Consider the following 26,619-nt stretch of genomic DNA (forward strand, 5'->3'; position numbering starts at 1 on the left):
TCACCCTTGCTGGATTCCTAAAATCAAATCTGTGTTTGTAGGATTGTTGAATTATGTGGATTTTTAATACTGCACATGCATTGACATGTGGGGACATTACAAGTCTTCTGAAAACTGAGACCATGCCGACCACCAACATGGCGAATCGTAGAACTCCTGGCCACAGCTGAAGACATCATTTTCTTTGGTGTTGTGGCTAACATCAACTGTAGTTATGCTTCTTATCATTAGTAACAGATTAGAAAGCCTTCAATAATTTTTAACTCAATTCTTTTTTTATTTATTATAATAAGGATATACAAAGTACTGGAAATCAATGTTAAATTGTTCCAAAAAGAGAAAAACGTCCAGTTAATAGTGTAACACATGCACGCGCACACACTCACACACACACAACACATATACATATAGATAGATCTTTTCAGTGTTAAATGAACATGCAAGTTAAAAAATATATTTTATTTTTAAGTAAAAATAAATAAATAAATAAAAAAACAAATGGCAGGGGACACCTGAAGTTCAAAATAATAATATCGCTCAAAACAGTGGTCCTCAAATGTATTAATTTGTCATTAATTACCATTTGCTTAATATACCAGCACATTCTAAGTAATTTACAGGTTATCAAGCAGTCACAGTGCAAACTATTTTATTTTTAATTTGTTGGTTTACTTTTTTAATTTTCAAGATTAACTACTCATAGAGTAGGAAAGGATATATTGGCTATGAACAGGAAAACCATACAGGAAAAAAGATTTAAAATGGGAAGTGCATATAAAGGAAACCCCAAACTGCTCTATCTCAGGTGATGAACAGAACCCAAAGGTTTCCATGCACTAAAATAATAGTGAAATTCCTCATAAAATATTATCAATATAAGATTATTTTAAGAGTGTACAGCAAGAATATACATAATGGTTCTTCTTAAGAGGTTTTACATACTTGTACAGCTAAACACGTCTAATTTATTCTTTTCCCCATTTTACTCAAATATAATAAATTGGGGGAAAAAAAAGATTTTTTCTTTATCCTTTATAAAGATAGGCTGGTGATTATTCAAAACTATTAATAACTCAACAGTAATAACAACAATCACATTAGTCGTGAGCACACAGGCACTATTTAAGCCAGAAAAGGACTGTTAAAAGATTCAGTCGTACGAACGTGACACAAGTCTGTCGTTGGTTGATGTTGACACACTGAGATGTTTACAGCACCTCAGCATCTACAATAAAGGGGACCTTTGCTCATAGAGGAGAGACGGGAAGTTTGTCTTACCAGCACAGAGTATTAATTAGATTCATCTTTGTTATCTCTACTATGACTATCATTATCTTAATGCTTTTCTAATTTCCACCTCCTTTGTCTCATGAAACCTGGTAATGAGTACTGTAGCGGTCCCAGAGGGGTGACTACCCAGAGGGGGGAGGGGGGAGGGGGGGGGGGGGCTGGTGTTTTAAGAGTAGAAGGTGAGGACACTCTGGTGGTTCCCCCGCACCAGCAGGATGGGGGGCAGGTCCTTGGAAAGGGTTTCCAGCCAGGACATGTAGAGGGCGCTGGACACCGCGCCCTTCCTGGCCAGGGGCATGCTCCTGCGGGACAGTGAGAGAGAGAGAGCGCAGTGTGACCCGAGGCCAGTAACCGCAGGGCAGGGGCTGCCCAACCCTGCTCCTGGAGATCTACCATCCTGTAGGTTTTCACTCCGACCCTAACAAAAGCACACCTCATTCAACAGCTAGAGCAGGGCTGCCCAACCCTGTTCCTGGAGATCTACCATCCTGTAGGTTTTCACTCTAGCTATTGAATGAATGAAACTCTCTCTCCTCTGGTACTGATTTAGTCAGGATTCGGTCTAAACTGTGGAGGTCATCACTACTTTAGCTTAGCTTAGCTCAGCTCAGTACCCTACCCCAGAGCCCAGTGTACGTCCTGGCTGTTTTTATTGCGACTGCCGGCACCAGCTGCAGCCTAGAAAATGTTTATGGACTTTTTCTGTAATCCATCATTTCTGGAAAAAATGCCTGAAATGCATTAATTTTGTACTTATAGCATCATTGCGGTTGTGGAATGTTGCAGCAGCCTCAATAATTTTTCCTTTTGAAAAATGCAGATTGTATTGCTTGGTCAGTGGATAATCAGTGGTTCAGTGTAACCAAATGTTGTTCATGAAGTCCATTCAAAATCTGTGGCGTGGATAACAATGTGCTCAATGAATGCTTTTTTTTTTAGAAATGGGAGCCGAGAATAAGATGAAATTACTTTCATTATTTAATAAAGTATTCAAAAAAGTTTTAGTGCCTTCCACTTAGAGAAAGATGATACACACTTTTCAGTGCTGTTTGAGCCAGCTAGACAGTGCAAGGGCGGAAATGTCTTTTTGTAACCATGCCCAGTTGTGCCAAGCACGGATATAGATATTACCTGTCTGAGATCAGATAGAATTACAGGGTTGTATAGCAGCTCCTGCATACCACAGAGGGCAGGGGAATTGACGCTTACGCACAGTTACATCCCGAATCCAGAGTGATGCTGTTTAAAGATTCATATTTGCGGCTTACATCACGATGAGGTTTGCCGTGCTGGAGTGCTCCTGCAGCAGCTCGTTCAGTCTGATCTGCCGGTTGGTCTGAAAGAGAACGCAAAACCGTTTAGCGGTTAGCACACAGGCTTCATAATTACATTACAGGACCACTGCACTGGCAATCCATCACTTCAGGGATTCAGACCCTGTTTACTCTGCAACGCCTTGCAGACCTGTTCCTACATATCTGCTCCTGCTGGTTGGGGTTAGGGGGTTAAGGGGGTACAGGGTTAGGGTTATGGGGTACCTTGGCTCTGTACAGCTCCAGCTTGTTGGGGTTAGGGGGTTAGAGGGGTACGTGGTTAGGGTTATGGGGTACCTTGGCTCTGTAAAGCTCCGGCTCATTGGGGTTAGGGGGTTAAGGGGGTACAGGGTTAGGGTTATGGGGTACCTTGGCTCTGTACAGCTCCAGCTTGTTGGGGTTAGGGGGTTAAGGGGGTACAGGGTTAGGGTTAGGGGGTACATTGGCCCTGTAGAGCTCCAGCTCGTTGGGGTTAGGGTTTGGGGGTTAGGGGGTACAGGGTAAGGGTTATGGGGTACCTTGGCTCTGTACAGCTCCAGCTCGTTGGGGTTAGGGGGTTAGTGGGGTACAGGGTAAGGGTTATGGGGTACCTTGGCTCTGTACAGCTCCAGCTCGTTGGGGTTAGGGGGTTAGTGGGGTACAGGGTAAGGGTTATGGGGTACCTTGGCTCTGTACAGCTCCAGCTCGTTGGGGTTAGGGGGTTAGTGGGGTACAGGGTAAGGGTTATGGGGTACCTTGGCTCTGTACAGCTCCAGCTCGTTGGGGTTAGGGGGTTAGTGGGGTACAGGGTAAGGGTTATGGGGTACCTTGGCTCTGTACAGCTCCAGCTCGTTGTCAGTGATCCTCCACGGCTCCTCGGCCTTCAGCCTCTCGGCCGCCTCCTGCTCCATGTCGTCCTCCTTCAGCTTGTACGGCTCGATCATCTCCTCAAAGGCCGCAACGCTGGGGGGGGGGGTGGGGGTGGGAGGTGGGAGGGAAGTGAGTCAGAAAGTAATACAAATCACTGCTACTTTAGGCTGCTGCTCATATGCTGGGCTCCCTGGTCCGTGTGTCACACACGACTAATGTTTATGGCTGCTGTTCATTTTATTAAAATATTCAAGAAAACTCATTCACAAATAAGACAGAGGTTAACAGTGCATGCAGCTTTCTGTGATATACAGTGATGTCACACTGGTCAGTTGTGGCACCTTAAATATTCAGACAGGTGCCATGCACTTTACTGTCAATCTTGTTAAGATAAGGACGGTTAATGTACACTTTCCTATCTGCCTTTATTACAACCCCTGCTTATTGTCATTTGTTGAACATTACATAAAATACAGAAAAATAAAATGTTAGCAGACCTAAAATGCCCTCTTAAATATACTAAATTCTCCCCATTCCACCGCACCCTTACTAAGCAACATATACAATATCATGCTAAATCGACCAGTGCTCATCCGTGAAGTGGGTCAAGTCCTGCTGAAACTGCTGTCTGATGGGAATAGCACTGTGGGACAGGTAAATGTTTGTTTTAACATTGTAAAAAAGCTTTTAACAGGCCATGGAATTTAATTATTTTCACCAGCAAAGCATTCGCTTTACAGCTTTACAATGCTTAACAAAACCGTAAGCGGGCCAAAGAAACCTTACATTATAAGATAAGATATACTTCACTGAACCCCTTGCAGTAATTTGTCCTCTCCATTTGACCCACCCTAGCTAATTAGGAGCAGTGGTCAGCCACAGCGCAGCGCCCAGGGACCAACTCCAGTTCTGAGGCCAGTGGTTGGGTCAAGGGCAATGGCAGGAGTGTACCTAACTTGACATGTATGTCTTTTGGTGTGGGAGGAAACTGGAGTACCTGGAGGAAACCCACGCAAACACAGGGAGAACATGCATGCAGAGAGGACCCAGCCGGGACTCGAACCCAGAACCTCCTTCTTGTGAGTACTAACCACTGCACCACCGTGCCACCCTAGATTTATTTAATAATGATTCATATGAGAATTTATTTCACAAAACCAGGCTGAGAAGCTCCCTTAATGTGCATTATTTCTTGCAGGGGAAGTAGATTTTTTGAGTTAAATGGGACACAAATCTTACTTTTCTTTCTTCGGCTTGGTGTTGATGTCCCCGAGGACGGTGATGTCGGAAAAGCTTATCCTGAACTTGCTCAGCAGAGCTGCCATTCTGTCAGGGAAAATAAATATGTTCCGCAATATAAGCCCTAAAGCACAGCGAAGGGTTTACAGCATACACATCACAGTCACTCACCATCTTTCAGCTAAGACTGAAAAACAAAGATCCTTGGTCACATCCAGATGGTCAGCTCTGCACTTACTTACTACAGGTTCTAGTTTCAGTTTTCAACAGCAGAGACAGAGCGTTCCATGACAAGTGCATGTAGCTGTGCAACTGGTTGAAACGCAGAGAAAGTGCGCTGAAAGCCATTCTCTTAAAGTTACATTATGTGTCCATAAACTCAGACTTGCCGCTCTCTCCTAGAAATATAGTATCTAAGACCTGCTAGTCTTCAAGCACTACTGTGTTTTTTTTTTTTTTGCAATTAACGCTATAGCTCTTTTACTATGGTCTTTTGTTTCTTTCAATTTTATGTTCACTTTATCTATACTGTTGTTAACCTAGTTGTTTGAACTGTATGTTAAGTCACTCTTGATGGGTGCTGCCACCAAATGAATCCATATAAATCTCAATTATGCACCAGAGGCTCAAAAATGTTTGCAGAACTTATTACAAGCTAAATAGAATTTATGAACATTGTACAGGACTCTACAGCAGATTCTGAAAATAGTGTTTAGTTGTAATGAACCAGTGGTTTTCCACGCTAATACAGTAAGCCTTGTGCTGGCATGGGGCTGAATTTATCTGACCAAAAGGGAACAGCTAGATAGGACACTCTGAAATATTTGTCCATAGTAATTAACAACATGTGTTTTTACATCACAATCAGTGCTGAATTATTTTGCTTGACCCAAATATGGATAAAAGCCTTTTATATAAAATGGCCAGCATGATTAAAATGATGCAACAAGGGCTTAATCCTTTGAGGTCATTTTGGACCAAAGGCAGTGATTTAAAATGGACAGGTGCTTGGTCAAATTTTTCTTCTGGTTGAAAAAATCTGAATTTAGCTGAATGCTAAGGTCAATTTAATCAATTTAATTGCATTGCACAAACTTAAGAAATATCGGCCTTATTTCACTTTCAACTTATGCATGCAGCATCCTAAAAGCATCACACTTTAAACTTCGATCCTAGCACCATAGAAACACCTAAAATTGCAGATGCTACAGCAATCTTTAAACTATGACTGGGTGAAAAACTCACGCTCTGCGGTCATGGTCGATTCTGTTGATCTTCCCACCAATAAACACCCGGATCTTGCAGTCCTTCCATTTCTTCTTGTTCGTCAGCAGATATGGAATGAGTAATGTCAAGCCTGTCGTATCCACGGAGAAAAGAATTGTGCTGGTTATTCATCCTCAGCAACATTATCTAGTTTATATATCGCTGGGGAGAGAACTCTAATTCTAAACTAACTGTGCCTTCAGGTATCCTCTTAGTACCAAACTTTAGGAATGCAGGCTATTGCTTCTACATTGCATGCATGTCTGTCATTTCCACCCCCAGTTTAAAATGAAAACTTTGTGAGCAGTAACAAACCATAACATAGCCTTAAATTTGTTACCAAAATGTGGTGCCCAACCTGCACTTAAATGCTCCCAAAGCAACATTAATGGGAAGTTTTCTAAATGGTTTTCTTCATGGTTAAAAGAGTAGAATAACCCCGGTTGACCGTGCGTCCACTGACCCAAACGTGGCTCTGTGAATGCTGCCAAACAATTGGCTGTGAGCCCACAGCCCCAAGCGTGACTCTGTGAAAGCTGCCGAACGATTGGCTGTGAGTCTCCTACCCCAGCTGTGGCTCTGTGAATGCTGCCAAACGATTGGCTGTGAGCCCACAGCCCCAAACGTGACTCTGTGAAAGCTGCCGAACGATTGGCTGTGAGTCTCCTACCCCAGCCGTGGCTCCGTGAATGCTACCGAACGATTGGCCGAGGACGCTCGACGTACCGCCGTCGTCGAACAGCCACCAGACGTCCACGGTGCCCTTGCCCTGCTTCTTCTGGAAGCTCTGGCTGGCCTCCAGCAGCCTCTGATCGGCCGCGCTTAAGGCCGCGGGAGGGCTCTTCTTCTCTAAACGCCACGCGGAGAAACACGTCAGTCACACGGCTCGGGTAAAAACGCGCTACATAAGAGCAATGCGCCTACCGGCAGGTGAGAATTACCCTATCATCACTGAGAAAGAAAACAAAAAAAAAACAGGACTGGTACTACTCTAGATACAGATGTGAAGACTATGTGCAAGTCAGTCATTTTATCCAAAAGTGTCCTCATTTACAATGATATTGGGAAAATGTACTTTGTAGGACATGCAAACAGGTTCAAAATTACTATGACTGAGACAGAATACAGAAGCTGTCAATGTGCAGAAGGGCAATGTCCATGCCCTAGTCTGCAGTGCCCTGCATTGTTAAAACAGACCCAGCACAGAATTTTTGTAAAATTATTTTTCTAGAGAAAAGTGCTCTTCTTGTAAAATTGACTTCTTTGAAAACTATTTTCTATCTGAGAACTGGCAAAACTATGAAAGGGAACATACTTCTTTGTCCAAAAAGCAAGAAAATAGAAGATTAATAGAAGACCCCATCTGAGGAGATACAATCAGCTGATTCTAGGTGGGAGAGATTTGGGCAGGTTGACAGATGCATAACACAAATAGCATAACACTTAAGAATCTCCACTCAAGCAACAAGATGGTACAACTACATGACCAAAAGTATCTGGACACCCCTTGGTCTGGGGCTGTTTTTCATGGTTTTGGCTAGGCCCCTTGGTTCCAGTGAAGATAAATCTTAATGCTGCAGCATACAACCACATTGTAGATGATTCTGTGCTTCCCCAACAGTTTGGGGAAGGCCCTTTCCTATTTCAGCATGTCAGTGGAAATCCCTGCATAATTTTGGATGAGATGTTGGATTGTCAGGTGTCCACATAGTTTTGGCCACGTGGTGTACCATGTACCACAGCATAGTAGGCCAGGGAAAATGGAAAGAGAAATGAAAATATTTACACAGTTATCTGTGTGACAGCAGAAACTGAACGGATATAAGTAAGTCGGGTGCCTGCCTTTTGCCAGCAGTGGCTGAGTGGGCGTCCTGGCGTCAGGGATGTTATCTGAGTCTCGTTAGAGAGAAACAACAGTGGTTAATGTTCATGGGGAAGCAGACGCGTGAACAGCAGGCCACGATGAGATGATTACTCTGTAACTTTTACATTAGTAGAGAAAAGGACTGTTTTGCATTAATGGAGATGAAGGATCACAGCATCTTATGATATCATGACAATGTTTTTTTGTTAGGTTTGAATAAGTGTCTGTTTTGAGAAATCAGACCGCTATGAAATGCACTAGTCCATTTTAATCAATACACTGGAGAATGTGTTCGCCCATTATAACCCACACATCATAGAGTGCATCTGTATATTCTTCTCAATGCTGCATGGACTGCACGTGTCCATTTTAATCAGCACACCATGCAACACACCAGTCCACTCTAATGAGAGCACCAAGTCAGTCCATTCTGATCAGTGGACGTGGAGTTCACCATTTCCGTCTAATCAGCAGACTACGGAACGAATCGGAAGAAGAACAGGTTGACACGGTGTGACGCGCTCTTACCTTTCTGAATGATGGGGCTGCTTTGGGCCGTGGAGATTCTGGAGGAGGTTTTGGACGAGTCACCGTCTGAGTCTTTGCTCAGGTCGAAGGACACCACGATATCCTTACCCCCCGGGGCCTTCTCCTGGGTGGACAGGAATTCATCTGTGGGACAGAACGAAATGGATGGAAAACATTCAAATGAAACTGGAACCACCCTGGAAAATGCTTACTGCTAAAGAGCTCATCCAAAGTCAACACTTTAACACCTAAAACAAACAAGGTAATGGGCTGTTGAGTGTTCCTAAGAAGATCTGCAAACGTTTTTTTGTTACGTATGGTACATGTTCAGAAAAGGCCGTGAGAGCATACCTTGACCTTGAATGTGTGAAATGTCAAGTCCTTCTTTCAACCTGAGCATAACTGCACCGTACTGGAAGTCGAATGCATCACTGTGAGACAAATAAATCCATTTTTAGCAAAGATGCCGCACATTTTTTAAAATAATATTAATAAATTATCTACAGAGGGCTATGATTAACAGGGTCCACTCACTGGATCATGTTGATGTAGGTCTCAACATCTTTCATCTCTCCATCCCTCCAGTTGTTTTTGAACCCCATCACCAGCGTGTTGGGCCTCAAGCGACCTATACCTGAAGCCTTAGACGCAATGGGTCATCAGATTACTTAAAACCTCCACTTTCATTCCCAGTACACACACCCTTACAAAACCATTCACTCGGCCAGTTCTCAATTCAAAGGCATAACCTAAAAAACTGTAGTTAAAACTGAGTCCGAAAAACATATAAATTACCCACTCTAAAGGCTCTAAACTTTAATTTAGTATAATGAAATGTACGTAATGTCTTTCAAGCTTGGTCAGATAGCCACGAAAATTTAAGCACATGAAGAATGGAATGAAGCCAGGGTTCCGGTCTCACCTGTAGCAGGTACTGGGTGCCCTGCCGAAGGTCCTCGGCAAACACAGGTGTATAAAAGGCCTTGGTCCTGTTCTTCAGCAGCCAGCGCTGGTAGCGCACCTGGTCGTTCGTTAGGTCTTTGAAGCTCGGCCTACGGGTAAACTGGAGAGAGAGAGAGAGAGAGAGAGAGAGAGAGAGAGAGAGAGAAAAAACACCAAATTCAAAACACAATATTTCACAAGACATTCTGGAGTTTAATGAAAATGACACACTGCCTCCATTCCTAATTAATATTTAGAGATAGATATTCAGCCGCTAAGTACTCCAACCTGAGAGAGTTTCACTGATGTAGACCAGGGCTTCAGAAAGTAACCCATGGGGACTTTTTAAAGGGAAGAAGTAAAAAAAAATTACTAAATGCCACTTGTTCATGAGATGTATTGAGGCACGAAAATGTTTACATTTACAGAAGAGGAAAGAAGCAAAAGCTGAAGATGGCACAGTTTTAATATCCAATGAAACGGTTCGCATTTTTGCCGCCATGTTACTCACCATACGAACGTGCCCGCAGATCAGCAGGCCCATGTTCTTTGTGAAGGCATGCACCAGGTTGAGCAGGGCGGGGCGAGAATTTGGGTAGCCAATCATCACCAGGCACTGGGGTCTGTGGGAGACACATGCCATAAAGATCCTGGATACGAAACACACAGCCCATGTAATGACCTGCGAGTGTTATGAGATAATCGGTCTAGTAAAGACCCCACAGGTCTCTCGTAAATGGGATTTTCTGCATAAATAAAAAATAAACATATATTATTTATAGTTGTAAAGCTTGTTTAACCTTGCATGCGCAAGCTTTGTTTCCGTTTAAGGTATCACATTACCAACGCTGTGTGACAGAGGAAACCGTTATGGTATTTATTACCATTTCAATACAATCCACATGACTATGAAAATTGTTTTCTTGAGGCCGGCCAAGCATATGAAAGCAACAGACAGTTAAACACAATGTTCTAGAACCTGTGAAAGCAGCACTCATGCTTATCATAACAGCTCACTGTTGGTTCCCCAGGGGCTGTGCTTATTTTGAGGTAATCATTTGGGGGCAATTATTTGGGGGCAATTTCCCGTTTAGCACCTTAGCTGGTCCACGCCGAGCAGACAATGAAGACAAACACAGCACATGTTTGAAAACACAGCGCACAAATAATGCCAAATGTCCTTGCTAAGACAGATAGCTGACGTGGATGGATACTGAAGTAACAGAAGCCTAGATTGAGTGGTGCCTCATCGCAATTGCATAAAAAACATTATCTTCAGTGTGTCACAGTGTGCTCAAAATCGACCTTACTTCAGGGTCGCATTTATTTATCTAGTTTTTCTAATATTGCATATAGTTACGTCTACAAAGTAACCAGATGGTCAGCTTTTTTTCTATTCTTCCACAGAAAGTTCTCTCTCCACCACTGAACCTGAAAGGTGCAAATTTGAGGCATCTTGTTAATATTCATGATGACAAATGACCAAGGAACAATACCGCTGGCACTAACTGTTATTTCCCATTTCTTCTCTTCATGCATAATCATAAACTGAAATATATAAATATATATTTTCCTATATATAGTCAGGTCTAGTTGAAAGTTATCAGTGAACACTATGATGGCCAATTGTACAGGCAGCCATTTCTGGACATCTGATCTTCAAGTGGATTAGTGCTTGAGAAGAATGCGCTTAGTCTGGAGAATAAAATAACCGGAACGATGATTGCATTGCTAACGTCCTCAGTTGTTTTCTAATTAGGCCCTTTGGGTGCATCACTCGACCCTGACATCTATCTTTAACATCCGCTGATGCTAATTAAACCCTTCAGTAAATAACCTGTCTGTCTGAACAACCTGGTTTGTGTTTCCCCTGTGTTTCTTTCTTTTTTTTTGTCAAGGACAAAAAGTGCCCGTGTTTCAGAACAGGAGTCATGGCGATGGTTGTCCCTGGTTACGTAATTTTCACACGTGGGCTTCCAGCCATGAAAAATGGCCACAGTCAGATTTTCACAACAGCCATTTATCCTTCTGAACAGTGACACTGTTGCCCGGTAACTCACACCAACAGCAAGTTTGAAAACTGCAAAGTCAATGAGAAGAGAAAATTCCTTGAATAGTATTTTCTAAATTTTGGTAATGTGAAAGAATGAAAGATAAAATTAAATAAAGAGATTTGCTTTATCTGATGCTGACAAGTCAACACATAACTTTAAGTTCTGGTAATAAAAAAAGTTCCCCTGACACATGGTGTAGGCATAAATCTCATTAGAACAACATGAATGCAAATGTTTGTAAAGAATTCAAGAAGCTTGGAAGAACATTTTGTTAAAACCCTAAAGCACACTCAGAAAATTCATTGTATTAATCATAATGGAAAGCTAAATCGTGTTGACTTATTTCTAGTCTTAATAAAATTCTGCTTGATCAGGATAATTATGTTAGTACATGATGTTGACAGTAACTATTGTGGAGCAATGGGGTGCTTTATTCCCTAACAGTAAATACTAATTAAATACTCATAAAAGAGACATTATTCACAGAGCAAAATTGGCAGAGCTTCATTTGACACGAGAAACAGCTCAAAATAATATATTTTAACATGGAGGGAGCAGGTTTAGAGGGAGCAAAAGTATTAAGGATGTCCATGAGACAATAAAAGCTCATCAGACAATGTTACCTGAAGTTCTTGATGTGGTCCTCCACGCTCGTCAGCTGCAGACAGTGAGACAGGGCCTGATGGTATGTGAGAGCTTGCATGGACGAGCCCCAGTTCACATCTGTGACAAAGATCATCATCACTGTTATGTGATCACTGCGAATATATAGACAGTCAGACCATTGACACTGACATGATCAAAGAACTTAGGAGACAAAAACTGAGAGTAGATAGGAATAGTCTCTGACACTTGTGCTGATTCAACTTCCTTATGATATCAACACAAAGAGCCATTTCTGCTTGGAAGAGAAATGTGTGTACCCCTTGCACTGTCTCAGGGTCTAGGTTTTCAGCCAGTAACAACCCCTTACACTGTCTCAGGATCTAGTTTTTCCACCAATAACATTTATAATATTGATGTGGTATACTACACGGGGCAATGTTGATGTGTTGGCTTCCAACATGTGCAGGACCCACCTGGCTTCTTGTAGCTGACATAAATGTAGAGCGCCATGACAATGACATTGGTCAGGAGGGCCGCCCACCAGTTGATGACGAACATGACCCCACAGCAGAGCACTGCCCCCGCCAGGGACACCCACATGTTGTAGTACTTGAAGCTGGGACGCCACCCTGTTGCACAAGGATGAGAACTTGTCTATCTTCATTCTGCTTAGTCAGCGATCACTCACTGAGCAGCCCCATTCAATTTTCACAAAAGGAGAGCCACAGATATCCCAAGGTCTTTTGAGACTGTCCATATATGAAAGGTCTAAGCAGAGAATTTAGTTTAATATCCTATTTTCCACAAATATTTTCCCCACCACAAATATATACAAGAGGGTGTTCCATGGAACTTCAATGGTCATTTTTGACACTTGTCTTGACTAATAGATCTGTGCCGTGTACAACTCCTGCTCACCTCAAGAATGGTTATTCTCATGATCCTCTCACACCTTACCTGGAGAATTGGCCAGAGAGGCGTGGAACACCGAGAAATTGATCAACGCGTAAGATGCCAGGAAGAAGTTGGAGATGATGGGAGCGATGACGTTCAACTCCGCTAGGGAACCAAATCGAAAACACAAACATTTCAGTAAGGGGATTCACAACAGTGTGATACATCTGCTCTCAAGAAATAAGTCAGGTGTAAGCACTTAGAAAATGTTGAAGAGAAAAGGTATTTGTAAAAGGAAAGGTAAGCATGAAAGTAAGATTGTTACCGATAAGAATGAAGGCCAGCCCAATGAAGAAGGTGAGGACATAGCCACGCAGGGGCTCGTTGTTCTTCCCGTAGCCCTTGGCAAACACGCCCAGGCCGGGGTAGATGTTGTCTTTGCACAGAGCCTGGAGGACAAATCCATTCACTGTCAATTCCCTACAGCAGGGACACTCAAATATGGCCCTCTGCCTACTCAAGTAGGACTGCTGAGTTTTGTTCTTCCCCTCTAATCAGGGAAAGATTTGGACACCTGGTCTGGAATCTCTGGTCAATTAGTGGCATTAATCAATCAATTGAATGCTGGGGTGGAAAGGAAACCAGTCGTACTTCTGGCCCAAAGATCTGAGTATTGTATCTCCACCCTGTAGTCAGAGTACCAGCGATACAATTCTAAGAGGTTATCTGCCAGCACGTTTTTCTAGAGACCAAAAATGTGGGAGACATAGCTGTGTTCAGTTTATATGAATATTGAATGGACAGGGACTCACCTGAAAGACTTTGGGGGCACTGACCAGCGAGGCCAGGGCAGAGGACAGCGTTGCAGAGAAGACGCCCGCTGAGATGAGGGGCCCAAACCCAGACACCTCGCTCATGATCTGAGGAACAAGCACACACACGTCCACGGCTTCAGTCATGCGCTGTCTCGAGGACACCATCCGTAATGAGCCTTCACAAGCTCGGGCTTCTGAAGGCCTTCCTATATCCACAGGTCTACCATCTTATTCACACAGTCACACAGATACATATCACAACTCAGACACTTTGCACAAGACTTGTTAAAGGGGCCAGGGCATTTCATTTACAAAAAGTGACAGGTCACCATTTTGACAAGTTCAACAAATGATTCATCTGTCAATGTGTTGCGTTACATAACACAAAAACACACGCACACCAGTCTCATTCTTTATCAGACATTTTTGTGAAATAGGATGCACCATAGAGACAAAAAAAAAACAGGATCGAGAGACTGCTTCATGAGTCAGTTTGTGCTCTCTGGTAGGGGTGTGAAAATCTTTGGGAAACAAAATCATGCAGGAGGATCAACAGGGGTGTCATACTCATATTCCCAGGTGTCTACTGTGAATAAAAAAAAAGTTGTATCATATATTTCTGAAAGAAAATTAATAATTTCACAGCACGCAGCATAAAAAGCCAATAGGTGCAGTCAGAGGACAAAGAAAACGAGCGAAGTGTACAAACACAGAGGGAACATTCTGGAGGCAGTCTGTGACGCGCTGGCACCGACAGGGCAAACAGTGAGGCCAATTGTCTCGGGGTCCGCTGGTTCCGTTCCACCCCCCGCGGAAGACAAGGGCCTCTTTAAGGGGGGTGGGGGAGTGGGGGGGGGGGTCAGTCGTCACCGGGCAGGGCAGTGGCACAGGGCACCTGGGCCTCCGCAATGCCAGCCGTGCCCTTGCGCCACTCGCTCATGATATCGGGGTGGCAGAGACGCAGTGTGCCCGCCGTTATGAACATCGGTCAATGCCGTCATTCAGAGCCAGGCCCGTGGGCCTCGAGACCACACAGACAGCATTATCTCAGCCACTGGCCTTCATGACTCTGCACCAACCCCAGAAAGGGGTGAGAGGTGAGGGTGGGGGGGGTTAATGGGGGATCAGGAAGAAACCTCCATGTTTGCTTCTCCTTTCTTTGTAGTGTTATGAGGTGCTTATGAGGGATACTTAAGTTCACACCTGCCCTTTGGTCCACTCCTGCCCTTTACTGTTTAGTTTTTTCTCTTTCTAGGTGGGTTGATGCGCTGATCCTGTGTTTTATATATTTTGATTATTAAGCTAATCCGTTGATCTATACATGCTTATGCAAGGCAGGTCGTTCTCCCCTTGGATGTTTTTGTGTCTGGGTGAAATATGGGCAACGTCACTGGCAAGGTCCTTGTCTTCTTGTGTGGAGCGGAGATCAAATTGTTTTCCTGTTCGTTCTATGTAGTTGTGTGTTGGTGTGCGGATCCAGTACTGATTACCAAGCTAATAGATTGTAATGTACGGGACAGAGGAAATAACTGTATGGGAAGGAGCACATAATGGACTGATGGACTCTAGGAACCACTAAAACTCATCCAATGACCAAAAATAACAAGCTCAACAAAGGCAGTCTTTTTGCTTCTTGGATGGGTCTTTGTTCATTGTTAAGACATCAAGTCTCACCTGTGATTACCAAACATGTCAAAGTGATAACTAAAGACACCAAACTGCCGCCCCTCATCCTGGTACCTGCATGTCGTTGTGGAGCCCAAACTTGCAGTTCATGGCGGCCTTGCACGCGGAGAAGTCATAGCCTAGTTTACAGGCTGCGTCTGTGCAGTTCATTGATTGGCCGGTGATGGTGTCGTTGCTGTTGCCCGAGGCATCCCGCAAAATGCAGCCTCCTACAAGAAAGAACAGGACGTTACCACACCAGTGCAGTGTCCGGACAGAAAATGACCACAAAATTGGAGATTAAAGAAGTACACATGCAATATGATTACAACGGTTATGGTAAAGTAATATCACCTACCTGCACTAACTGCAACTCCCAGGTAAACAATTCCAGTTATGACGATGGCTAAAAGAGTTCCCTTTGGAATGGCTGACTGTGGGTCCTTGAAGCAGAAAAAAACACTCTCTGTAATTGGCTCTTATTGGTGCAAAGACGGTAGTGAAAACACTGTCACGATTCCAACAGAAGCTTCAGAATGACATTGTCCTAATTTGAGAGCAGAAGTTTACTAAATGGTAATGGTAGCTTCCTCTTCTTCACATAAGATTGATGAGATGAACACTGAAGACAGCCAGCCAGCAGGTCCTCACCGTGAGGTCTCCTGAGATGTTGGCTCCAGCCAGAATGCCAGTGGCTGCTGGGAAGAAGATGGCGAACACAGAGAAGAAGGTCTCCCCACGGAAGTCCGGAACCATGTTCTCCATCAAAATGTCCGCTAAATAACACAAGAAGGAGAAAAATCTAACAAAACCTGTCTTTGGATATTGTGGATTGAACAATCACTGAATGATTTTTCAATATAATAACGTGTGTAGTCTAGTGCTTAAGGTAAGGTGTGTTTCACAAAGATGGTTCAATACTTTGTTTTGAAGAATGTATTGAATGGGGATGATCATTTCCTTTATTCTGATGAATACAAAACTGGACCAGACCAGACCTTTGTAGCTAAAGAAGCCCAATGGCTGTTTGGATTCCATGGGGATGAAGGTTCCAATGAAGAAGTTGAAGATGGCGCATATGAGGATGACTAGCAGGAAGATCTGGGCCTGCAAGAATCAAGGGCAGTATGTGAGAAATATCCTCCATACTATTTTCCCACTGTAAATTAACAAAAGACACACAACTTCAATTAAGGAAAAGCAAGAACATCCGTTTTAACCTTAGCTTCCCACTCCATCCCTGCGACAGAGATGCCCAGAAGCAGGATGACGGTGAGGGTCCCCACTATCCTGATGTCATTGAGCTCGTCCGTCATGTGGGCGTCTATAGTCTGCAGAGACAGAATCAGCGTCATATCGGCCATGCGCCACAACACACTGTTAAAACTACAACTCCCAGGCAGACAACAAAATGAGACAAAATGGCTGACAATCATGTGTGTGCAATAAAACAGAAACGTATGAAAGCAACAGCGGGCGAAAGTTGCTGCAAGTGAGACGCAAGTAACAAAACTGCGTTGTGCATTTCCAGCAAAAACAGAACTGAATTGCTTCATCAATCCTCATTCAAATGGCACGCTACCTTCACACCTAGGAGACCCAGTGATGCATTATGAAAGTTCCAGACACAAACAGATACATATAGATTTGATCAGAAACCAATAAACGTGACCATCACCCAAAACCACCTCCTCACACTGATGGGATGACTCTGTAAGCCAACTAGGAGCGCTACACAGTCATGATTCACGTGAGACACATGACACACTAAAGCAAATCATAAACATTTTCCATTTCCAGGCTTTATGGCACTATGTTTTTACAGCCATAGGATAAATAAGAAGACGAGGGGTGGTCTAGGTAACGAATGCTCTTACACTGAGGAGCTCCACCACGGTTTCAGCGAAGCCCACCACGTACATGGAGACGGCCACAGCGTTGGCGAAGGCGAAGATGAGACCAATGGACCCGCCAAACTCTGGGCCCAGACTCCGAGATATTAAATAATACGCCCCACCTAAGGGGAAGACGGGGGTTTTGACAACAAAGCATAGGCTTAATTAATCTTCACGACATTTAATAAAAGGACATACAATGATTAATGTCCATTGTACGCAATCACAATGACCTGTCTGCATTAGTGGGGGGTCTCTTTACAACTGAGCAGTGGGTTAAAGGAAAACAAGCTATGGAACTACAGTACATTCCAAGTGCATGCGTGACTTCCTGAAATTTGTGCAATGCAACACGTTGCATTTCCGCTGATGCAGCCATGCTGCAGTTCTTCAGCTCCGTAGAGGCAAATGGGCATAAATACATATAACACTGAGTCGTGCATCACGAGAAGCCCTATAAATGAGCTCAAATAATTTACGGGCAAAGCAAGAAAACTATGGCGTGGAACAACCGACCGAGCACAGCAGGAACCTTCGCTTCCAGCCTCAGAGATATGCTAGCAGGAAGGCCACAGCTGGCCAGGAAGAAAAGGAAGTGAGTTATGAGCCTACAACAAAAGCAAAAACATTAACAGAGACACAGGCATCCTCTGTGAAGCTCCCCCTTTCTACCTCTGGTAATTGCTTTTGGAAAGCATCTTGAATGTTCCTTCAAGCACAAGAGGGGATGCGTACTCTAGGGCGAGTGCTCGCTAACACTCGAGATGACTAATCCAGGAAAGATTCTCGCAGAGGGACTTGAATACAATACCTGGCTATGTATAGCATTAAGATCAAACATCTAAATAGACTTCTTTTTTTTTTTCCAGTGCAGTCCCCTTATGAATCACTATTTTGTATCTTGCCAATTAGGACCCTACTCAGAGCAATAGTCTTCATCCATGCAATTTCCTGTTCTGTGCGTTGTGCTATCTGTTGCTTTTGTGTAGTACAATTTTTTCTTGAATTTTCAAAGGGGATAAAGTATTTATGCAGTACTTTTCTAAACTGGAATAGTAACATGATGCCTTAATGTATTTCCTCTTATTAGCTAACCGTTTCCTCACAGGGAAATTCACATCCTTTCTTAATCTCATCTGTATTGCCTCTGCATAAGGTTTTACAAATGGTTTTTATCCAACATTTCCAAACATGCAATCTTTTCCATTTGCATATAATCACTGGTAACTTTATTTTTAAAATTCCTTGAACTGTCAAAAACTGCTGGGCAGTGGATAGCACAGTTGCCTAAGCAAGAAGGTCCTTGGTTTGAATCCCTGGGCCTTATTGTGTGGAGTCTGCATGTTCTCCCCACTCTCTCCCTCTCACCATTCTCTTTCTTCATCACCATGTTTTGTACTCTTTTTGTAAAACTGAATCACTGTGAACAATTTTTGTGCATCATGCCTTTTAGGCATGTTAGTATCATGAATAAAGACATTTCTCAGTGACCTTCCTTGGATAATCGGCATATGTGGCAACAGGCTTTTGAAATTTGTCACACGGGAAAGCAGATGTACGTACCCCCTCTCACGAATCCATTGGTCGCTATTGCTGAGGTTGAGAGTCCAGTGATGGTGGTAACGACCATCGCCATAAGAATAATCACGCACGAGAGAGCTGTTGAACAACGCCAGAGTAAGGTACATTATTCCACGCTCTGTTACCGTCCATCTCACCTCTCCTCATACAGAGATGTTAGCACCATCATGGGTTTCTCTCTGTGGAGATTATCATAAATTACCTCCCCGTCACGTAATAAGGCACAAAATGGCATTCGGATCACAGCTATCATCATTTGAGAAGCATTAAGAGGCATTAAGGAAGGCTAGACACAAAGGCTCTTATTTTAGGCCTCTCTTGTGTGCCCCTATCTGACATTAACATTTCCCCTTTATTCAGGTAATGCAGTGCTGTAATTTATATAAGGAGAGGAATGTATTCGACCACAATCTTCAAGGAAAGCCAAGTGCTCCCATGCCTCTGCAAGTGACGAGCAACCTGAAAAGATAGCGCATGTTCTCAGAAGACATCAGGGGTCCCACCTACCAATGCCTGCATGGCCCACAATCCAGGTCATACGGATAAAGAGCATGACACCCCAAATGTTCAACATGCAGCGTACCTGCGTAGGAGGGGAGCACACAGGAATATTTATGGTCTGCAATTATTACATGGCCCATTCACACTTCTCTTACTGTGACAGCTTTTAAACCATTAAAACACCAGCCCACCTCCCCATTCCCATTTTAATATTCCAACAGCTAACTAGCTTTCATTAGTACTTAAACATTATCGTTGTAAATTCAGCTCTGTAGTACATACTTGAACTTCCATTAATATCCCTTTGAGTTGATGTACGACAATCTCTGGACGCCCGCTGCGACGATTTTACAATAAAGACACAATGCGCTGTCACTCAAACGCCTTTAGCTCCGGCTGTTAATGTGCATTTTAAACGCGTTGCTTATGGCACCGGCGGTCACGTCAAAAGCGCGTGCCATTACTCAGTGGAGACCGAGACGAACGGACGCTCACCAAGACGCCTTTGATCCAGCCGAACTTCACCGCGCCTTTCTGCTCCGCCGGCTCCGTCACGGCGGCCTCGTCCGCGGGGGTTAGCTCCTCCCCGTTAGCGAAGCCCTCGTCGAAGGGTTCCTGGGAAAGACGGCGTGGCGAAAAGGGCAACGTCAGTCAGCGGCGCGAGGGCTACTGTGGGGGCATCGTAGCGTCGACCCGCAACGCGCTGACATTTGACCGCTCCCGCCGGCTTGAACTTCAAGACCAGCGCGCAAACTGTGTGTTAATTTGGAGGGAAGCTGGATCTGACAGGTTAATGAAAAAAAAACACCCTAATATATCATGATTTTCACATCTCACTCGCTTTTTGTGATTACCCTCGAACAGGTGTTACCTCATATCTTAAAATAGGATGAAAAACATGCAATTTCAGGGGGACTTCTTCAGCACTAACATCAAGAAATGTAATGAAATGTTACAGCATCAGTACATTGACCTTTAATAATTTAACAAGACCAGATTAAAACCTAGTATATGGCTGGACCGAACACACGTGATCCGGCCGACCAATGCTGTAACTTCATAACTCGGCCGACCAATGGTGTAACTTCATCACTCAGTCACTCAGTCACAGACATTCGAGTTTGTAGGGCTGGCCCCGCTGTTGCGGTCAGCCAAAAATGGTAATTTCTATTGTGATTCCGCTCCTAAGAAATTTCAGAAGAGTTGCTAATGAAGTTGAGCATTACAATGCTGTTTCAATAAGCGCGTTGCTCTGATTTGCAAAACATGTAATGAGACTTTTTAATTGTGTAACAGGCCTAGGACACAATGTCTTTCATAAGTTTTGCTTTGAGGTTCTAAGCAACATTATTAATTTTAGAATGGTATAAAAAAAGAACCCCACTCTCCCTAGTGCTCTGGGGGATAATTTTCTGCAGGCTGATTTTTTAAATTTCCCATTTAAAAACAATCTTTGCAACCAATTTGCCCAAAATTACTTTAAAAAAAACCTGTGAGACATTCAGAAGTAGACATCTATAATGCAGTACTAAGAACAGAATCAGAATATACACCAAGAAATTGACGGCATATTAGATGTTCAGTTATATTTTGTGGTTACAGAAAAGAAATAGACGGTCAATGTATTTGCTAATGGCTTCTCTTACAGAACAGTTAATGAAGTTAGTGAAGAACACACTGGAAGCTGAGGATCCTGATGTTGACCAGATTATTTATTGAGTTGGTCTTGTTTGTAAAACAAACAAACTTTTGCTTTTTTGTTTCCAAAGCATCTGTTTCCTGTTTGTACAAATACAAACAATAATGAAGAAAGACAAAATAATAAATCACACAAGCACACATAAATATCCACTGAGCTGTTAAGACCCTGTTTATGAACGAACTGGATCATAATATCACACTATACAGATAACAATCTCATCACCTCGAACAGTCAATAGGTCGGTATCTTATAACATAAGTGATTGCACATGTTCTAGTGTTGCACAAGTAAATGTGCCATGTCTCTTTGTGACTACAATCCAATGCATTGAAGAGAGTAGGGAACGTCGAGTAGATCTCTAGGAAAGACACAAAGGATTATTATTCCGAGATACGTGGAAGATGCGTTGAACACTGAAGAGCAGTTTGTACCCAAACATGTGACACGGGATGCCGCTTACGCCACCTGCCCACGGGCAGCGCACGCTCCCCATGTTGCGCGAGAAGTACAGGTGAGCAAATACAACAGCGACGGAGACTGAGGTCCGTCAGTGGGCTACCAAGGGAGACTGCGCTATCCGGCAGCTCGGGGGGGCGCGAGAACACGGAAACATTGTTCGCGGCTCACGGGACCGTCAACAAACTTCTGAGGAGCATTGTAAGAGGGTCATGTGACGCCCAGGCCTCTGACATCACGCCGCCCGGCCAACAAAGTGCCAGTGAAAAGGGAAGGCGCAGGTGGGAGGGAGAGACATTTGTGTAACGCACGAGGGTCAGACTACGCTTTCGTCATATTCCGACTGTGGGCAATGCCAGGACATGTTGGCTATTGTAACGAGAAAGAAGAACGCCTTCTGAACGATTAATGATGAAATTAATCGTGAAATGGGAATGTGCATGACAATAAATTAACAGTTTTTAATCTGCCTTTGTGAAACTTTTTTTTTTTTTTTACTTTGCTCAAAATATTTAATTAACATAGTTTCCATAGCCTATATAAGACCACACCTCTAATGTAGACTGACAACGTACTCTGATTGAATCAGTACTTGCATGTCTACAATAACTACGGATACAAGCATAAAACATCACAATACCTAGCTATAGTGCTCCAATACAATAATTTCAGGAAATTAATGTAGATGTGACAATATACACATTTCCGTTTTGTCCTCCCCAGTCTGTGGGTCTGTAGGCGGTGAGAGGAACAGCAGCCTCTAAATTCCATTAACACTGTTTTTAAAACACCTTAATTCCACTGTGAATCCACATTATGGGTTAGCCAAGAAAAATTGTACAGGCTTATATCATCAAATTTACATGACAGGGTCTTATCAGCAGCCAGTTAGTCTGACAAGACTGGATTCTGTAAAGCCCCTTATCAGTCCTCACTAGATGAGAATGTGTTTTAGCCTTGGCAGAGAGCTTCTGCTTCTGACGACCGCATGTACATTGATGCTGCAAACAAAATGAAATTAAATAAAATTTCCCTCCTATTTCCTGTTCTCCTACTCTGGGGGCTAGTAATCCCATGAAAGCACATTTTTATTTAAAGATATCGGCACCAGGCTAATAAATCAGTTCTGTCTAACAAAGCTTTCTTTCCAGCTTACAGTGCTGCTCCACCTCACATGCAAGCCATCCCACAAACATAATGCATTTTTCAAAGATAAATTATAGAAAGGGCAGCTATTTTTGTTGAAGCCACAGTGAAAATGATAGATTTTCTGAACTGGTGATCAATTAAAAGAGTCCAACTGCATTTGAGAGGAACATGTTTATTGTCGTGATCTGCCATTTGTTATATCTCAGCACGGTGAGCTATAATATATTCCCCATAAACGCAGGGTTTAAATATTGCTGCAGTTGTAACTGTCAGGTATATTAGGTCCTGTCATAACTCAAAGGCATCAGCTGCAGGTGAACAGCTGATTCCTGCTCACCCTCGGGATGGGGGTTGCCATGGCGCCAGGAGGCTTGCCGTGCGCTGCTAGGAGACCACAGAACATTCCAAACCCAAACAACTCTGTGCGCGTAACTTACTGCGTGCGACGCCCTATAGGAAGTAAGGAGATGTGAGATGTGCAAATGAACGGCTCTTGGAGAGAAATTAACGAGATATTTTATGAATATGTGTGTCAACTGCCAATGTTAATGCTTAGCCATGCAAGTGGACACGGACAACATAAAACATTTAGCCAACAAAAACATGCCCTGTTTAACGAGAAAATGGTATTTACACTATTTTTATTTTGATAAAATGGTTCTCATTAGATACTGTATTAAAATGGATTTAGATGTGTTTAACAAGTGCAGCTTCTGCAATTTTATTACGAGGAATTTTAAAGTTGCTTCAAAATAGTTTTGTTATGCATGCAACCATATCCAATTCGCTGCAGTAATAATAGAAGACCTTTCGAAAAGCACATTCAGTTGGGATTCACCCTATTTACTGAGGTATATTAACTGTTAATACATTTGGGAGGTCAGGACAAGTACAGTAATCCAGTGTGGATACAAGTATTTAATTGTATTTACGATGGACTATTGCACTTGTATTAATATGTATCTGCAAACATGCAGGCAGGTTTAGGCCTTTTTTTAAACTGCGGCGTGGTTCTTATTCCCCTTTCTTTCAGTACATGTGACCTAAATGCAATCTATGGAGAAAAAAAAATCGATACAATATTTGCATTTTTAGTAAGTCACCCTTGATATGCGTGTTTGCAACTGTGAATGGATGCAATTTGGAAAGCTTGGATGAGAGAACCCAAATAACTGCTAGACGTGGTGTGGCTTGGCCAGTAGGGGGCATTATTCCCGCTGGACCAGATAAGGCCCAATGGCAGAGAACAGCACGCCTCCGTGCTACATTTTCATCAAATATAGGCTATTATTTCACAGTATGAAAGTGCAGCCTATTGGTATTAAAATCTACGCACTTTGCCCAGGTTGTCACCACAAATTAGATTTTTTCCTACATATTTTCTTGAAAAACTTTTTTAAACAATCCATATATCTACCCCCTGAATAAATATGACGCACTGTCACTCAACGTTACAGACAAAACTAAACATAGGCTCATTTAAATGTCTCCCTCGCTTACCTTATCGAGCTCATCGTGTAGCTCCGAGAGAGTGGGTCGAATCAACTTTTCTCCAAGTGGCGCCACGGTTTGCCGGTAGAAATCGATGTTCGGGACCGCATCGATTGTGTTGTGGCCGAAAGTCCTCAGGTAATAGGTGTTAGTGTGGGTGTCGTAATAATAGTGGTGCGTTCCACCGGTGGAGGAATGTAAGCTGCCCTCGCTCTTAATTGTGTCCCCACTTTGGACTCCATCTGCATCTGGTGGGATCTCTACCCCGCTGGGATCCACAAAGTTTACCACCCTAAATCTACCTTTCGACTCCTCGCTCGCCGGCCGGTCAGTTCCCTTACTTAAAGCGGGGGGCTTTTCAGTAGAATGTCTTTTGCTCTTTTCCGCAGCCGATGCGGCTGCCGCCTCCGCGACAACGTCCACCTGGAATCGGCTCTGGCTTGCTTTGGGACCCGCAGGCTTCAGGCTTGGGGTCACGGTCTGCTCCTCTTGCGGTTTCTCCCGGGCAGAGGTGGAGGATGCATTCCCAGACATGGTAAACAGTTGTTTAGCTGGAATAGCCGACCAGGCGATATAATTGCTGGAGAGAGATTTAAAGATTGGGGTCTCGCCCACTGTCGTCCTTTATTGTTCCAATGCACGTGTAGTTACAGATGTTCCAACTTCTTTAGCACATAACTCTAGTTTCACTGCTTTCCAAATACTCAAGTGCAATAACGAATCATTCCATATAACAAATTGTATTAGTCTAAGTCACTTAATGTAGTGGAGCTTGGAAATACATGCTGTATCTCTGCAAAAATGTAGAACCGGCAAGTACATCCGTTGACATTTGGATGCAAATAGGAAATACCGCTTCCTGCCACAAACACTCTCTTGCCTAGTCTATTGAAGAAAAAAAGTAAAACTTGTGCCAGTAGTCTACTTTCAAACAACATCAAAGATTAAACATGTAATAAAAAGGTAGACGCAGCTAGACGCGATTCTCCCCTTTTCGGTCCACTCCCATCCATGCGATTAATATGACCACAGCTTTGAAGGATGCTGCTGTCCGCTGTTGCCACAACTCCTCCAGCTTCTCTTGCCTGGGGGTGCGTGCTCGCGCTCTATCAGCATCGCTCTCTCACGAGGGCGGGGAGCCTATCTGAATATAAAACTCGCGAGACTTTAGCCTCTTGTAGTTCACACTTTGATGACACCTGCTACGTACCTTTAACCCGTGAACCTTTCATCCTGCCCCCTTGCGCGTAACGTTAAGTGCATGGACGCCGATATCGACCTTTATAAGCGTCCTTACTTAGCGAAAATATTGAATTCACTTATTTGGGCACACATTCAAGCTAAATTATTAGATTATGCCCATTTACGACGCATTGATTATCGAAAGAAGACAACGCATCTCTTCAGGTAACACGTGCTACATGGGTACATTTGGCACAGTTTTACCTATTACAGATTTATGCATGCAGTTTGTGATAGGAGGCTTGTTCCCCGTGCAGCATGTTGCATTATTCAGAAAGGTTGGGTGCAACCTATTGAGTAGTAGCGCTTTGTGCAGTGTTGAACTCCCTCAGGGCAGAGCACCATTTACCTGCACCACATTGAGGCAGCACACCTGTGTTTTAATATGACCTGCTGTCAACCTGCAGAGGGTAAATCAACTGTAAAGTGACAATGCAGCAAATTACAGAAAAACATATTTATTTTACAGCTGGGTTGTAACATTTGACCTTACAGTATAATCTCTCTAGCAGGGGCTCATACAGAATCATATCTCATGGTAGATTATTAATATGAGGACAGTGTTAGTTGATTTTCATTCTCTCCTCAGTGCAGAACAGTTAATGGCATCCTATAGTGATGAATCACTTTACTTTATCCTCTGAAATCATATTCTTGACTTATTATTTAGCTGATTTAGAAGGAATTTTCTATGGCATCAATAACACCCTTTGAATTAGCTTAGTCTGCATTTATCATCAGCATCTATTAGCCGAATATATTAATTTATTAGTCCTTTTTCCATATTCGATTTTGGTTGGAAATTACTGTATGTTTTCACAGGCAGGCTAATCTTTAAAGCTTTATGAAAAAAGCTTTTGACAAATCCTTGATGAAAAAGTATTTAGATCACTCTATTTGGAGTTTATCCTATATGTCATTGCTTGGTATCTTGCAGCTCCTGTCTGTTCTTAAACAGAGGAAGGTTATAGGGCCATATGGAACAACACAGCTTATTCATGTGTGTGTGTGTGTGTGTGTGTGTGTATGTAAGTATGTGTGTGTGTACATGTATGTATGTGTGTGTGTGTATGTGTGTGTGCGTGCGTGCATGTGTGTGTGTATATATGTATGTATGTATATATGTGAGTGTGTGTCTGTGTGTATATTTGTGTGTGGATAAATGAATGTGGGGGGCAGAAGGGATTGTGCATTAGTAGCTGTTATATCAGAATTTTAATTCCTTGAAGGTGATGGTTTGTAAAGGTCGTACTTCACCTGTCAGTGGTAATCCTCTC

The 26,619-nt window shown here is 43.1% G+C and overlaps 1 protein-coding gene and 1 long non-coding RNA gene across 5 annotated transcripts in view; one reads left to right on the forward strand and one right to left on the reverse strand.

The window, feature by feature from the left end:
- The window catches only part of LOC118206938, a 36,898-nt gene that overhangs the window by 511 nt on the left and 9,768 nt on the right, over positions 1-26,619 (forward strand). For both annotated transcript variants that reach the window (XR_004761278.1, XR_004761277.1), the window contains exon 2: positions 4,437-4,531. This is a non-coding gene — a long non-coding RNA (uncharacterized LOC118206938). The remainder of the gene's footprint in view (positions 1-4,436; positions 4,532-26,619) is intronic.
- On the reverse strand, positions 633-25,229 carry LOC118206931 (solute carrier family 12 member 2-like). 3 transcript variants are annotated; one of them, XM_035380114.1, is made up of 27 exons: positions 24,110-24,634; positions 19,798-19,917; positions 19,309-19,384; positions 18,784-18,879; positions 17,203-17,342; positions 16,546-16,656; positions 16,324-16,432; positions 15,977-16,101; positions 15,684-15,768; positions 15,401-15,555; positions 13,658-13,765; positions 13,171-13,294; positions 12,909-13,010; positions 12,425-12,580; positions 11,969-12,068; positions 9,803-9,914; positions 9,272-9,412; positions 8,884-8,990; positions 8,701-8,780; positions 8,350-8,493; positions 7,800-7,853; positions 6,684-6,806; positions 5,937-6,048; positions 4,692-4,778; positions 3,410-3,545; positions 2,559-2,626; positions 633-1,592 (listed from the first exon to the last, which is right to left on the reverse strand). In XM_035380114.1, exons 1-27 carry the CDS (start codon positions 24,632-24,634, stop codon positions 1,457-1,459), a joined length of 3,432 nt encoding a protein of 1,143 aa, XP_035236005.1. In that variant the 3' UTR covers positions 633-1,456. The 3 variants fall into 3 exon arrangements, with proteins under 3 accessions (XP_035236005.1, XP_035236007.1, XP_035236006.1); XM_035380116.1 differs by lacking the exon at positions 7,800-7,853 and having other exon boundaries at positions 6,684-6,803; positions 24,110-25,229; XM_035380115.1 differs by lacking the exon at positions 7,800-7,853 and having other exon boundaries at positions 1,457-1,592; positions 24,110-25,228.

This window comes from Anguilla anguilla, chromosome 10, assembly GCF_013347855.1.
Source record: "Anguilla anguilla isolate fAngAng1 chromosome 10, fAngAng1.pri, whole genome shotgun sequence".
NCBI classification, from domain to species: domain Eukaryota; kingdom Metazoa; phylum Chordata; class Actinopteri; order Anguilliformes; family Anguillidae; genus Anguilla; species Anguilla anguilla.

Excerpts from the sequence above, each read along its gene's own strand:
- LOC118206931 (XM_035380114.1), bottom strand. The coding sequence starts at position 24,634 with ATGTCTGGGAATGCATCCTCCACCTCTGCCCGGGAGAAACCGCAAGAG. Across the intron at positions 6,049-6,683 it reads GTGGCTGTTCGACGACGGCG|GCTTGACATTACTCATTCCA; the intron begins GTACGTCGAGCG and ends TGGATACGACAG. Across the intron at positions 4,779-5,936 it reads ATCGACCATGACCGCAGAGC|AATGGCAGCTCTGCTGAGCA; the intron begins GTGAGTTTTTCA and ends TTTCCCTGACAG.